This window comes from Typopeltis vanoorti, chromosome 7 (genome assembly GCF_054136105.1).
Source record: "Typopeltis vanoorti isolate ZY-2024b chromosome 7, IOZ_Tvanoo_1.0, whole genome shotgun sequence".
NCBI classification, from domain to species: Eukaryota; Metazoa; Arthropoda; class Arachnida; order Uropygi; family Thelyphonidae; genus Typopeltis; species Typopeltis vanoorti.
In genome coordinates, this window is record NC_143555.1 from 59126238 (window position 1) to 59142238 (window position 16001).

Consider the following 16001-nt stretch of genomic DNA (forward strand, 5'->3'; position numbering starts at 1 on the left):
TATAAAGAAAAGGTGATCAGCATGCCCATCAGTATAGGGTGTAGGCAAGAAGTGTGACTGGTATGGTAAGGAAGGCCAAAGCTAATTATGAGAGAGAGTTAGCTGATGAGGCCAAAAGAAATTCTAAAGAATTCTTTTGCTATGTTGCAAGTAAAAGGAGGAATGATGGAAGGATGATCAATCTAATAGATAAGCTTAGGTGTTGATAGTCATTCATGACTTATTTTTAATGGTATTAACAACACCAAACAATTTTATCAAAGGATATTTTATTAACTGTTTATATTTCACTGAATTTCAAATCAGCATCATCAGAGCACAGCACAACTAGTATACGTGACCGTCATGACGTTTAATGGTATTAACATCACCAAAATTGTTTGGGGTCATTAATACCATTAAAAATAAGTCATAAATATGAAAGGATGACTTTGAAAAGTGTTGATAGTGGGAGATAACACAACCAAACCAAATAGTTGAATTACTGTGTGAGCATTTTGCAGGAGTGTACCATCTAGGTGGTGACATTGCAATGCCAAATATGACACTGACTGATAGGAGAATAGAGGTGCTTAAAATATAGAAAAACCTCAATATGAACACAGCCATGGGATTAGATGGCATATCGACCCATGCATTACGAGAATGTCCAAGAGAATTATTAGTTTTTACCAATTCCTCAGTAGTGGAATGGTTATGCAGTGGAAAGAGGGCAAAATAGTCTCATTGTATTAAGGAGGTGCCAAGACAGTAGTAGCAAATTATAGGTTAACGAGCATCTGAGCAGTGGTGGTTAAGGAATTGGAGAAATTGGTTAAAGACTGCATTCAGGACTGGATGGATAGGAATATGAACTTTAAAAGGGACAATATGGTTTTGTGAAGGATAGGTCTTGCTTTAGTAATCTGCTTACTTTTTATAATCATATTACAATGGAGTTGAATAAGGGAAATGGCTCAGTGATATTGCTAGACTTTACAAAAGCATTTGAGAAGATTCCATATAGAACTCTATTACATAAACTGGAGCAAATGGAGATGGATATATAGTGATATTTGGATTAAAGGCTGGCTGATGGGCAGATATCAAAGAGTGGTTTATGGAGGAGTTGGGTCCAAGAGAAGCCAAGTGACTAGTGGTGTAACACAGGGTTCAGCACTTGTACTCTGTTGTTTAATTTGTATATCGATTATATAGGAAATGATTTGACATGAAATATTCAGTTGTTTGCTGATGATGCTAAACTAGGAAAATTGTAAATGAAGGTGAAGCAGAGATCCTGCAGGAATACCTAAACAGACTAGCAGTATGGACAAAGGTAAATGGCTGCCAGTTCAGTTTCCCAATGTATGGTAATACACTTTGGGAAGAGATCAGAAGCTGTATACTATATTATTATTCAGTCCTTTGTTGGGGTCAAAAGACTCTTCGTCCTTTCTAAGAAACACAAGTCTATCAAGACTCACCGAGGGAGGTCCCTCCTAGGAAACACAAAGTCTATCATACCACTCCTTAAACGCATTGACCGTTCTCGCTCCCACCACTCCATCAGGCAATGCATTCCATGGTTCAACCACCCTCCATGCAGAGAAACCACTCCTCACCCTCTTTCTCACAGTTTCCTTTCGTAACTTCCAGGGATGGCCCCTTGTCATGACTCCTTCCATCTGTTCAACTAAGCGAAAGAACTCCCCAGTGTCAACTCTGTAACCACCTCTCAACAGTTTAAAAGTTTAAATCATATCACCTCTCCTTCTTCTATCTACCAAACTCTGCAGTCCACACTCCCTCAGCCGATCCTCATAATTAACATTGTACGGTTGTGAAACCACCTTTGTTATCCCCTTCAAATCCTGGGGAGCAGATCTGAGAACAATAGTCTAAGTGTGGTCTGATCAGAGTCTTATACAACGGAATGAAAACCATTTAATCTCTGCAGGTCAGTGTCCTTCTCATTATTGCAGCAATCCTCTTTGTTACCTTCACTTCCTTTGAAATATGTCCCCTAAATTTCAGGTTTCTATCAATCATCAACCCCAGATCTCTTGTCTCCACTACTTCCTCCAGTTTAACTCCTCCCATAGAGTATGTAGCTTTCCATCGATGTGTCCAAAATCTCAAGACCTTACATTTTGCTGCATTAAACCGACATCCCCATTCATTTCCCCATCTAACTAGCATATTCAAATCCTCTTGCTACCACATCTGAACTATTACTAATAACCCTTCCAGGCTTCGTATCATCTGCAAACAACTAAATATCCCCTTGCAATCCACAGACAATGTTATTGATATAAAGGTTAAACAATATAGGTCCCAGTACTGAGCCCTGTGGGACCCCACTTCTAACCCTCTGCTTCCTTGAAACTGCCCCACCATACACAACTCTCTGATACCTATCAGACAGTCAATCCTGATTCCAGTTGACCAATCTGACATCCAGACCCATGTGCTGCAACTTGAATCATGTGTCACCCTGTCAAATACCTTTGCTAAGTAGGAAAATCGCAGTATATGCCTTTCCCTCATCTAATGTTCTTGTATCTTTATTATAAAAGGCATATTGCTAAAACAAGAGTGCCCCTTCACAAATCCATGTTGACTCTCACAGATAACATTACCTTCATCTGCCCAATGCTGTATACAGTCCTTCACTACTTTCCCCAAGATCTTAACTACTGATGACACACAGACTGGCCTATAATTAGACACTTCCAGTCTGCTACCACCCTTATGCAATGGCACTATCTTACCTTCCTTCCATTTCATGGGCACCTTTCCTGCAGCCAGACTTTCAGTGAAAAGCAGGTCAAAGGCACTGTCAGTTCCCTAGCAAATTCTCTCAAAACTCATGGTGAAATACCATCCAGTCCCACATCTTTACTGACATCCAGAGTACTCAGTATTTGGAACACACTCTCCTCCTATCCCTCTAGCATTAAAACTGATTCCTCCAGGATGAAATATTATTATTATTATTATTATTATTAAAACAAGACCTCATGGAGTCAAAGACTCATCTAGGAGGTCCTTTTATCTCACACACATCTCATCATATCGGGTCTTAAACACATTCAAACTCCTTGCAGACACCACACTCTCAGGCAAGGCATTCCAATCATTCACAACTCTGCACGAAAAAAACCTGCCTCTCACTCCCCTACTCACACCCTCTTTATACAGTTTCCAGGTATGACCTCTGGTTCTCCCCTGATCTCCCACTATTCTCTGTAGAACTTCTCCACCATTGATCCCATAACAACCCCTTACCAACTTGTAGGTCTCTATCATATCTCCCCTCTTCCTTCTCTCCACTAGACTCTGCAAATTACATCTTTTCAATCTTTCCTCATACTCGACATTCCAGAGGTCAGAATCTACCTTAGTCAGTCGCCTTTGCACCCTTTCCAACATCTCTTCATCCTTCTGAAAACCAGGTGACCAAATCTGGGCACAATAGTCCATGTGTGGCCTAATCAAAGCCTTATACAATGGAACAAGAATCTCCCTACTTCAACACGTCAGTGTCTTCCTCATCATTCCCAGAAGTCTTTGTGTTGTCTTCACAATTTTGGCGATGTGTCCCCTAAATTTTAGATCCTTATCCACTATCACCCCCAGATCTCTTATTTCCTCTACTTCCAACAATATATTCTCACCAAGCATAAATTCTGCATCCCATCTTTGTTTTCCAAATTTTAAAACTTTGCATTTTGCAACATTGAACTCACATCCCCATTTGCTTGCCCAATCACTCAATTTATTCAAGTCTTCTTGCAAGGCCACAACATCTTCACTACTCTTTATGGTTCGTCCCAACTTTGCATCATCTGCAAACAACTGAATATCTCCATCCAAATCTTCACCAATATCATTAATATATAAGTTAAATAGTAATGGCCCTAAAACAGATCCCTGAGGCACTCCGCTAGTGACTTTCCTTTTCCTGGATATTGCACCCCCATACACAACTTGTTGATACCTATCAGATAGCCAGTCTCCAATCCAATGCACTAATCTAATATCCAACCCCATCTGCTCTAGTTTGACTGTCAACTTATCATGATGTACTCTATGAAAAGCTTTTGTGGAATCCAAGTATATTACTGTGTATCCTTCTCCTCTGTCCAAGGAAGCAGTCACTTTATTGTAATAAGTAAGTAGATTACTAAAACACGACCTCCCTTTAGCAAATCCATGCTGTCCATCAAAGATTATACCATTGTCAACCCAACTCTGGATCCTAGTTCTCACAAGCTTCTCCAACAACTTAACCACAACACCTGACACACAGATAGGCCTATAGTTTGATGCTTGAGTTCGATCACCTCCTTTATGAAGTGGCACAATCTTGCCCTCCTTCCACTCTTTAGGGACTTGACCAAGTGCAAGACTCGTATTAAAAAAATATGTCAAGGCAGGTGTCAACACTCTGGCATATTCCTTCAGAATACGCGGTGATATATTATCAAGTCCCACAGCCTTATTTACATCTAGTTTACTCAACTCCGCAAACACCTCTTGCTCACTTACAGTCAGTCTCTCCTCCCCATCATCAACTGCTCTTAAGCTCTCCATGAAGTCACATTCACAAGATTGAAAGATCTTTATGAACTGCTCATTAAGTATCTCCACCACACATTCTGCAACAGCTGTCTTTATACCATTTCCTCCAATCAATGTCATCCTTCCATAATCATTCTTTCTTTTGCTGGCTACATATCGAAAGAACTCCCTAGGATTCTTTTTAGCTTCATTAGCTAACTGCTGTTCATACCTCTCTTTAGCTACTCTCACCAACCAAGTCACTCTCCTTGCCTGGTCTTTGTAGAACTCATGAAATTGGTTACTTCCACTTCTCTTATGCTGCCTCCACAATGCCCTTTTTCTCTGTATTGCATGCTTAATCTCTTTATTCATCCATCTCACACCTAACTTATTTAACCTTCTCACCCGTGGTATACATTTAGACATTGCATCCACTAAATATTTTTTGAAAATCCCCCAAGCTGCATTGATATCTTTTCCAGCTAACTCCTCATTCCATGCTACACCTGCAAGCTGTCTCCTGAGCTCTTCATAATCACCCCCCTTGTAGTTCCACATATACCTTTTTTCACAGGGGTCCTTGCACTGCTGGCAACCACCCAAGTAATCCCCTCATGGTCACTTTCACCAATTGGTGGATGATTTGATACCTCATTGATAATTACATCCTCCAATGAGATGACCAAATCCAAGACCCTTAATCCTCTTGTGCCCTCTGTTACATACTGTCTGAGGTAGTTATCCCTCAAAAACTCAAGAAACTCATTTTCTTTACTTCCAGTTGCTATCTCTTCATTCCAGTCTATATTGCCATAATTAAAATCACCCATAATGATCACCCTTTTCTTATTTGCTTGGCTTATTTGACTATACATTTCACTATCACCACCATCCACATTACCAGGTCTATAACAACATCCCACCAAGTATTTGATTCTATTCACCTCTATCTCACACCATACTGCCTCAAAACCACTGGCCCCATTTCCCTCTTGCATCTCTACCTTGTATGGACATAACTCTTTCTCTATCATCAATAGCACCCCCCCTCCCTTTTTACCCCTTCTATCCTCACGAAACACATCATACCTTTCCATCTCTATTCCTGTCAGGATGTCATCCTCATCTAACCATGTCTCACTTATTCCGACAATCTCTGGGTGCACAGACACAATTAGTGCTACGATTTCATCCGCCTTGTTTCTTATACTTCTAGCATTGGTATACAAACACAACAACTCATTTCTGGATCTACAGCTAGTTCTATTCCCATTTTTATCCCACAATGTCATTCTTCCACAGTCATTTCTCCTCCTACTGGCCACATAGCTAAAAAATTCCCTAGAATTTTCCTTGGATCTAAGGGCCAATCTTTTCTCATATTCCAGTTTTGCCTTCCTTACCATTCCTTACACACACACACACACACACACACACACACACACACACACACACACACACACACACACACACACACACACACACACACACACTATCTCCTGACCTGTGTCTTATATTCCACATGCATCTTCTCTTCACCTGTCTCCTTATATCTCTTCCATAGCCTCTTTTTCGCATGCAGTTCCTGTTTAATATTGTTTGTCATCCACTTTACTCCAAACTGTGTCCTCTTCTTCACTCGTGGAATACAGTTTTCTATTGCTGCTAACAAATATTCCTCCACAATTTCCAAAGCACTAATGATATTCTGGCCTTCCAATTCCTCCCTCCATAAAACTTCTCCAAGTTGACATCTAAGACTATTATAATCACCTGCTTTATAATTCCACATAAGTTCCCATCTCTTTGATACTCCTGCAAGTCTATTCATTTTCCAAGTCAAAACCATATGGTCACTCTCTCCAACTGATAGAAGAGATGTTATCTCAGTTATTATCAACTCTTCTGATGCTATAACCAAATCCAAAACTCTTGAACCTCTTGTTCCCTCTGTTACATGTTGCCTAACACATTTGTCCCTCAAGAATTCTAGAAATTCAATTCCCTATTTCTACATGCATCATTCTCTTCCCAATTTATACTGCTGTAGTTAAAATCTCCCATAACAATCATTCTTCTTGCACTTGCCAAACTTAACTGTCTCAACATCTCCTGGTGCCCACCCTCTGTGCTCTTTGGTCTGTAGCAACATCCCACTAAATATCCTGTCTTGCCCACCTCCACCTCACACAATATGATTTCAAAATTAGTAGTGTCACAGCCTTCCAAAGCCTCCACTCATAGAGGACATAAGTCGTCACTTATCATATGCAGTACTCCTCCACCACCACACTTTCCCTTCCTATCCTGCCGAAAAATGCTGTACCCAGCAACTTCTATTCCTGTTATTATATCCTCTTCTGTCAACCACATCTCGGTGATCCCAATAATCTTTGGCCAGGCTGATGCTATCAGTGCCACCAATTACTCTCCCTTATTCCAAATACTCCTGGCATTAGTATAAAGCATAAAAATGCCACTGTTTCTATAGACAGCATTATCCCCTCTAGACTCCACTGGGCTGAGCGTTACCTGATGTTGTCCCCCTTCTCCCAAGTACCCTTTCCCATAAATGGCCACACCTGCTACCATCCACACTGGGACACACTGATTCGTTTATTACAGCAATCTCTCCAGATGCCTACATCCTTCCACACTCAAATGCAAGTGAACACTCTCTCGCATACACTTCCTCTCTGTTCTCAAATGTACTCCAAGCATCCACATATTTCAATCCTCTCTTCAGACAGATTCTCGCTATTATGCCATTTAATATCACCGCTCCTCTGTTCAGCTCGACATTATCGTACCTAGGCAACACACACACACTATCTTTCCTGTCTGCGTCTTCTTTCGTACACCCTCAAGCAAGAATCTCATATTTCTCTTTGCCCTATTTACATTACCACTCAAATCATTTGTTCTTACCATCACAATCATCTCATCCGCCCTTTCACCTCTCTTAATTGCCATAGCCACACTTTCTATCGTTCCTCCTGGCAAACACTTCTCATGCATCCTATCTTGAACACCACAGATCATTGAGTCCCCATACATTACACCTCTTACCACCCTATTCCTCGATTGCTCACATGCATCCCTCACACTCTCTCTCTCTCTCTCCTGGAACCAAACTGCAGGAAACTGATGAGGCCAGGGAGTTGGGTATGATTATGGACAATGAGCTGAAGCTGAGAGGGCATATTTGAAGTAACCAAAACAGCACAACAGATTTCATGGTTGTTGAAGAACACACTAACAAGCAGCGATAGAGAGGTTATTGTTTCCCCTATATAAGGCTATCTGGCTTACAGATCTGAACTCCCAGATTCTGTGGTGATGAAGAAGTTGTGGAGAGGATCCAGAGACAAGTGACAAAGATTAATATTATTTGTCTGTGAAATATTCCTATATGATACCTCCTGGGAGTCCAAATACTCATCGAGGGAGGGCACCTACTCTACAGCTCTGTCTATACTCTACAGTTCATTCTAACTGCAACTACACAAACACCATCTTTCGCCCACCACCACTAGTATTTCCACAGACAATCACAAACATCCATGCCCGCAGTGGCATTCGAACCCACAGCCTTTTGGCTGGAGAGCAGATACACTGTGGAAGGTCTGTGAATTTTTCTCTATGAGAATAGACTGACAATCTGTAGGCTTCAAAAATTAGTTGATAGATGAAAAAGGGGAGACATAATAGACATATTTAAGTTATTAAAGAGGTTTTATAGGATTGACACTGAAGTCTTTTTTCAATACATGACAAGAAGAGAGAGAGAGATAGAGAGAGAGAGAACAAGGGGTCACCAGTGGAAGTTGTATAAGCATGTGGTTAGTAAGGACTAGGTTTTTTGCTTGGAGAGTTTTGAAATAGGTTGCCAGAGGTGGTGTGGGTGCTTCATCAGTGAAGGAGTTTAAGAATTATGATAGGTATTGTGAGAATGATGGCTAGTTTGTGAATAAATTGATCTGCCATGATGAGTCTTCTGATTCCATGGAGATACCTGTATAATAACAATAATAATAATAATAATGTATTCCCCATCGATGATAAGTGAATTAGTTTTTAGAGGTACTTGTGACATAGCAAAAGGTCTTGGAACATGTAGACACAAGAAGTTTATTAATAAAAAAAAAAAATATATATATATATATATAAATATAAAAAAATAAAAACTATAAATTATAAAAAATGCTTTAACTTGCCAAGGTTATTAATAAACTACAGGTCACAACCTTTTGCTGGTGGAAGACACCAACAAAAAATAATAAATTCAGATATTTCAATCTGATATTCATAGATTAGTTTCAGTGTTCACATTGCTAATATTGTGAAGATATAATAACATATTGGAAGTTTATTTTGCACTTGGTTAAACTATAATAAATTTAGTTTAATCCTTTATCCAAGTGTAAGCAAACAAAGTTTGTGCCTGAAAATATCTTCAGGACTGAGGTAAGGTGGTACATCCCTTGGCAACTCAGAGCAAAGGTGGACCAAGCTCTTATCACTCCTTGTCTCAGTATCTCCCATAATGCAAAGCACATCTCCTTGCAGACATGTATACTGCTATGCATTAAGGGAAGGGCCACTACTCAGACCGGTTTCGACCTTTATTGAGGTCTCATCAGTGGGAGGCAGACCCAGAGTGGTGATACTAAGGCAGAAGCAAGGGAGAGGTCATATTTACCTATACGAGTTGCCAACCAGTGTACCACCTTACTATTAAATTACTCTGGATTTAGAGAAAGATGTCCTCAGTCCTGAAGATATTTTCAGGTGCAAACTTTGTTTGCTTATACTTGGATAAAGGATTAAACTAAATTTATTAGAGTCTAACCAAGTACAAAATAAACTTCCAACATCTTTCTCTAAATACAGAGTGATTTAATAATAAGGTGGCACACCGGTTGACAACTCGTATAGGTAAATATGACCTCTCCATTGCTTCTGCCTTAGTATCACCACTCTGGGTCTGCCTCCCACTGACGAGACCTCAATAAAGGTCGAAACCGGTCTGGATAGTGGCTCTTCCCTTAATGTATAGCAGTATACATGTCTGCAAGGAGATGTGCTTTGCATTATGGGAGATACTGAGACAAGGAGTGATGAGAACTTGGTCCACCTTTGCCCCGAGTTTCCAAGGGATGTACCACCTTACTTCAGTCCTGAAGATATTTTCAGGTGCAAACTTTGTTTGCTTACACTGGGATAAAGGATTAAACTAAATTTATTATATTATACAATAACATATTATGGCAATGAGCAATAACCTCTTTATTTTATAGAAGTAAAGAGGTTATCAATTTACTGCATAAGACTTTGATCAGATGACATATGGATTACTGTGAATATTGAGAAGGTTATGCTTGATTTCACATTTCTGGAATGTTGGGTGTGATGGAGGAAATACAATGGGCAGAGGCTCTTGGATAGGAAGAGCAGGAATAAAACAAAAAATCATTTCTGGAAGCTGCAAAAGAAAGATGCAAGCAAGAGTGTGCACAAATTATGAAAATGATGAATGAATTTATGAGAATTGTGCATATATGTGAGTGTGTGCGTGTGGGGGGAACTGTAGACTTCCCACAACGAGTCTTTTGCTTCCATGAAAATCTATTGCTAATAATAACTACAGAAAAATCTTTCAACATTTAAACAATTTTAAGTTTCTAAATATGTACAGACAAATTGGCTTTCAGAATGCACACAATTTATAGACAAAAAAACATGGTTGTTAGTGATGATGAGCGGTACATGGCATTGAATATAGTAATGTTATAGTAGGAGAATCAAGTAGTAGTAGTAGTAAGAGTGTGAGATGTATTTAGCGAAAGTAGAGTGGAGGTCCCTCCTGTAATGAGTTCTTGGGCTCCCTGGAGGTGTTAAGTAATAATAGTAATAATAACATATTAGATTTAAAGAATTGTGAATTTATAGATTTACAGATCTATTAACAAGGCTACCAAGTTTACTCATCACAGTTTCCATTATGATGTGGAAACTCTGAGGAAGGTCCAGGGATGAGGAATATCAGCATTATGGGATGTTGGGTGGTGCAGGGGTAGAATGTAAAGTGCAGAGTTTAATAGATGTGGAAAAGAGTTGATATGATAAAGATGTTTACATTAGTGAGCAGATTTCATTAGATTTATAAAGAAAGAATGATACACAGAGTTGAAGGTGAGACAGAGTGGTCATTTCTGTATATTGTATGTAAAGGTGTTGTCAATGAGTGGAATGCATTGTCAGAATGTGTTGTGAATACTAGGAGCATCAATGAATTTAAGGTTCAGTGCAAGAGATGGATGGCCTCTGAGGGAAACCTCAAGCATTGAATCTATTGACTTTTGAAGGTTAATAATAATAATAATAATGATGATAGCTATTTCAGGTGTAAATGAAGCTGTCATTAAAATATATATCATGCATAATAAAAAATTAATTACCAGCAATAAAAGAAATATTAACAAGAACTTTCACTACTTACCTAAATCTTTATCAGTTGCATGCACTTTTGTAACTAAAGTTCCGACTTCAACATCCTCTGGAACTACAACAGAATAAAGTGTTTGTGTGAACTGTGGAGGATTATCATTAACATCATTTAAAGTGACTTCTACTGTACTTGTGCATTCCCAATCTGGATGACCTCTGTCCTGAACATGTATGGTCATTACATATTTAGACTGCCTCTCACGATCTAAATTTTTCACAGTTTTCAGTATTCCTAGAAAATGATTGGTTAGTATAAAAAATTAGATCTGTGGAACCAAAAGTGTGCTATTTAGTATTTCTTTTTTTCTTCATTTTATTTTAACATTTTACAAAATTGTTTTTCTTCACAAATTATATCAAAAGTTTTGATCTGGATGAATCATAATCAACATTATTTTTCGGCTCAGAAATATTCTGACAATGACTTAGAACAGCTTACTAGAATAACATTCTAGTAAGCTGTTCTAAGTACTAGAATGACCCATCGGACTGCATGGAGATTTTATATACATCTTATACAGGATGATCATAAAGTCATGCAACCAAAAGTTTGAATTTGCACTAATGGTTTCCAAATCATTATAATCATTTCTTACACCACTAGATGTCATCATCATGTTATTACAAACTATCAGAGACACTGAGTTCACTGTGATATGTATACATTGCTCTCAGTGTAGCTTTGTTAATTATGGAAGTGAGATGTCTTTTTCCCAGCAGCAATGAGTTTTCATTTTGGAAAGTTATTTCAAGGAATTTTTTGAGGAACTCAGAGTCCGTGATAATGAGATTACCATAATTTCTCGGAAACTGGATCTGTTGCAGATAGAAATCGCTCTGGAAGACCTTCCATTTTGACTGACAATAAAGTGGATGAGGTAAAGAGAGAGCTGTAGCATTCCCCCCAACAAAAAACCTCAGGAAACTTGAAATGTAATCATCAGTTATACAGTAGTGCTCAGAAAGCTGCTTGATTGTTACACCTTCATCCATATCATGTGCACTCAGTCCATGAACTGAAGAGCCCAGATAAAGGCAAACAAATAATCTTCTGCAGATAGTTACACTTATTCATTGAAGAATGCAGTACAGAGATGCTTGATGCTGTTTTCTTCGATGACTAGGCCTGGTTTCACTTCAGTGGGTAAGTGAATAGTCAAAACAACAGGATTTGGTCATATGAAAATCCACATGCTTTCATGAAAAAGTTTTGCATTCTCAAAAAATTGGAGTTTCGTGTGCAATATCACACTGCTGTATAGTCGGACCCATTTTCTTTGAAATGACAGTGAATAGTTCTGTCTACCGAGACATCATTATGCAGTTCATGGTGATCCTTGAAGTCAACAAATGCCATTGTGCTTCCAGCAAGAAAGCATCACATGCCACAGGTCAAATAGTACTGTACATTTTTTCCAAGAATCTTTTGGTGATTGTCTCATATCGAAAGAATTGTGACCTCTAAGATCACCAGATTTTTTTCCTTTGAGAGTATCTCAAAAGTGTTGTTTATTGGAATAATCCTCAAACACTGGATAATTGTTTCAGTGATTGAGTTTATTTCCCACAAAATCATTGGAATAAGTGAAACATGGTTGAATGAAGATGATATTATAACAGAAATAGAAATGGAAGGAAACAGTATTTTTTTGTGAGGAAAGAAAGAGCAAGAAGGGAGGGGGAGTGCTGCTAATGATAGAGATAAAGGGGAATTAAGTCCACATAAGGTAGACATGAAAGAGGGAAATAGTGGCACTAGTTATGGGGCAGTGTAGTGTAACATGGAGGTTGAGAGGAAGACATATTTAGTTGGATGTTGCTATAGGCCTGGAAATGTGGAAACATAATTTCAGGTAAAATTTGTTCTGTCAAGTGAGGTAACCAGAATGAATAATGAAATAGAAGAGAGAAAAAATATCTGTAAGAAAAACTTGGAGTAATTCTAATGTTTAATCTATGAAGAGATGCAATATCTGCAGGCTGATTAAGAGATTATTAGAGCAACTAGGAAGATGTACGATTTTTTTCTTTAAAGTATTAACTGTTCTTAATTAAATTAAAGATGACAAGAAATTATATTGTTGGTTTAATCCTTTACCCAAGTGTAAGCAAACAATGTTTGTATATGAAGTATCTTCACAAATGGGCCACTTGTATATAGAGGCAAATGACTTCACAATTGCTTTAGTATCCCATAATGCAAAGCACACATCCTTTCAAACATTTATAATGCTATGCATTACAGGAAAGAATACAAAGGAGTGTTCATCATTTGCCTATTGTAGTTAGTATAGGGGTGCAAGAGAATCTGATGATATTAGGAGAAAAAAAGACAGAAGTATGTGTGTGAGAGAGAGAAATCTAAAGAGAGAATTTGGCTATATGATAATATAAAAATTATCAAATAGCCAAAGGCTATCAGTTTTCCTTTTTCACCAGTCTCATGCAGATGAACACAAAAGATCAATCGAAACTAAGTGCAAAGATGACTGATACCACGTGGTTAGCCTATCTGCATTAACTGCTTGAGTTGGTTAACACAGGTGGTCTATACCACCTAGCCAAAAATTACATTATTATTATTATTATTACTATTACCCCAAGACCTCATGGAGTCAAAAACTCATCTGGGAGGTCCTTTTATCACACACACATCTCATCATACTGGGTCTTAAACACATTCAAACTCCTTGCAGACACCACACTCTCAGGCAAGGCATTCCAATCATTCACAACTCTGCACGAAAAAAACCTGCCTCTCACTACCCCTACTCACACCCTCTTTATACAGTTTCCAGGTATGAACTCTGGTTCTCCCCTGATCTCCCACTATTCTCTGTAGAACTTCTCCACCATTGATTTTATAACAACCCCTTACCAACTTGTAGGTCTCTATCATATCTCCCCTCTTCCTCCTCTCCACCAGACTCTGCAAATTATATCTTCTCAATCTTTCCTCATACTCAATATTCCAGAGGTCAGAAACTACCTTAGTCAGTCACCTTTGGACCCTTTCCAACATCTCTTCATCCTTCTGAAAACCAGGTGACCAAATCTGGGCACAATACTCCATGTGTGGCCTAATCAAAGCCTTATACAACGGAACAAGAATCTCCCTACTTCTACACGTCAGTGTCCTCCGCATCATTCCCAGAAGCCTTTGTGTTGTCCTCACAATTTTGGCGATGTGTCCCCTAAATTTTAGATCCTTATCCAGTATCACCCCAAGATCTCTTATTTCCTCTACCTCCAACAATATATTCTCACCAAGCATAAATTCTGCATCCAATCTTTGTTTTCCAAATTTTAAAACCTTACATTTTGCAACATTGAACTCACATCCCCATTTGCTTGCCCAATCACTCAATTTATTCAAGTCTTTGCAAGGCCACAACATCTTCACTACTCTTTATGGTTCGTCCCAACTTTGCATCATCTGCAAACAACTGAATATCTCCATCCAAATCTTCACCAATATCATTAATATACAAGTTAAACAGTAATGGCCCTAAAACAGACCCCTGAGGTACTCCACTAGTGACTTTCCTTTTCCTGGATATCGCACCCCCCATTCACAACTTGTTGATACCTATCAGATAGCCAGTCTCCAATCCAATGCACTAATCTAATATCCAACCTCATTTGCTCTAGTTTGACTGTCAACTTATCATGAGGTACTCTATCAAAAGCCTTAGCAAAATCCAAGTATATTACTGTGTATCCTTCTCCTCTGTCCAAGGAAGCAGTCACTTTATTGTAATAAGTAAGTAGATTACTAAAACATGACCTCCCTTTAGCAAATCCATGCTGTCCATCAAAGATAATACCATTGTTATCAACCGAACTCTGGATCCTAGTTCTCACAAGCTTCTCCAACAACTTAACCACAACACCTGACACACTGATAGGTCTATAGTTTGATGCTTGAGTTCGATCACCTCCTTTATGAGATCACATCTCCTAGAATGCTTCTTTCTAAATACAAATATCATCTGACTGAACAAAAAAATTTTAGAAGAGTGGGTGGAGGAGATGGAAAGATGTGGGGATGAAATGATAGTGAATAGGGACTTGAAATTTCATGGGAATTTTGCTAAAATTGTGAGGATAGAACAGAGGATTATGGGAATGATGTAGAGAACACTGATGTGTAGAAAGAAGGATGTTTTGATTCCATTGTAAAATTCTTTGATCATCCTGCATATGGATTACTGGGCACAGATTTCATTGCCAGGTTTTCACAAGGATGATGAGGTGTTGGAGAGGGTTCAGAGACAATTGACTAAGTTGGTTTCTCATCTCTGGAATGTGGAATATGAGGACAGATTGAGAGAATGCAAATTACAGAGTCTAGTGGATAAAAAGAAGAGGGGAGGACATGATCGAGATGTATAAGTGAGTAAGGGATATTTTAGCCCACCTATAGTACATTTGTACCATGGGTGGGCTAAAGATTTTTTCCCCCCATTTTTTATCAATTTTATATATTGTTTTGAAATTTTTTTTATTTTATTTTATTTTTACGTAGTATGGAAACCCTGCTTTAGAGACCAAACATGGAACTTTTTCCACTGCTCCAGGTCTCCAATAAGTGGGGCAGTGGTCTTACACTGGGAAGTGAAATTCATCTTCCACCTAAATTACTAGATTAACTTTGATGAGATTTTTTGTAGAGTATCTAGGGACAGGAGAATGAGAGGCCATTCATGTAAGGTGGGTGTGAGGAAGGGGATTGAGGAGTAGATTTTTGCATGGAGAGTGGTGGATGATTGGAATGCATTGCCTGAGATTGCAGTGAGTGAAGGAGCAGTGAATGCCTTTAATTCGAGGTATGAAGAGGTGTGCATGTGAGAGTGGAACCTCCTACAATGAGTCTCTTGACTCCATGAAAGTCTGTTGATAATAATAAATAATAATAATTTCCACAATACAGTATTGTACAG

At 38.7% G+C, this 16001-nt stretch overlaps 1 protein-coding gene across 1 annotated transcript in view; it reads right to left on the minus strand.

Moving 5' to 3' along the window:
• Nucleotides 1-16001, minus strand: part of LOC150104706 (fat-like cadherin-related tumor suppressor homolog) — a 573066-nt gene that overhangs the window by 323545 nt on the left and 233520 nt on the right. Inside the window, exon 15 of the mRNA XM_090395611.1 lies at nucleotides 11051-11290. Coding sequence (XP_090251737.1) covers nucleotides 11051-11290 — 240 coding nt within the window. The remainder of the gene's footprint in view (nucleotides 1-11050; nucleotides 11291-16001) is intronic.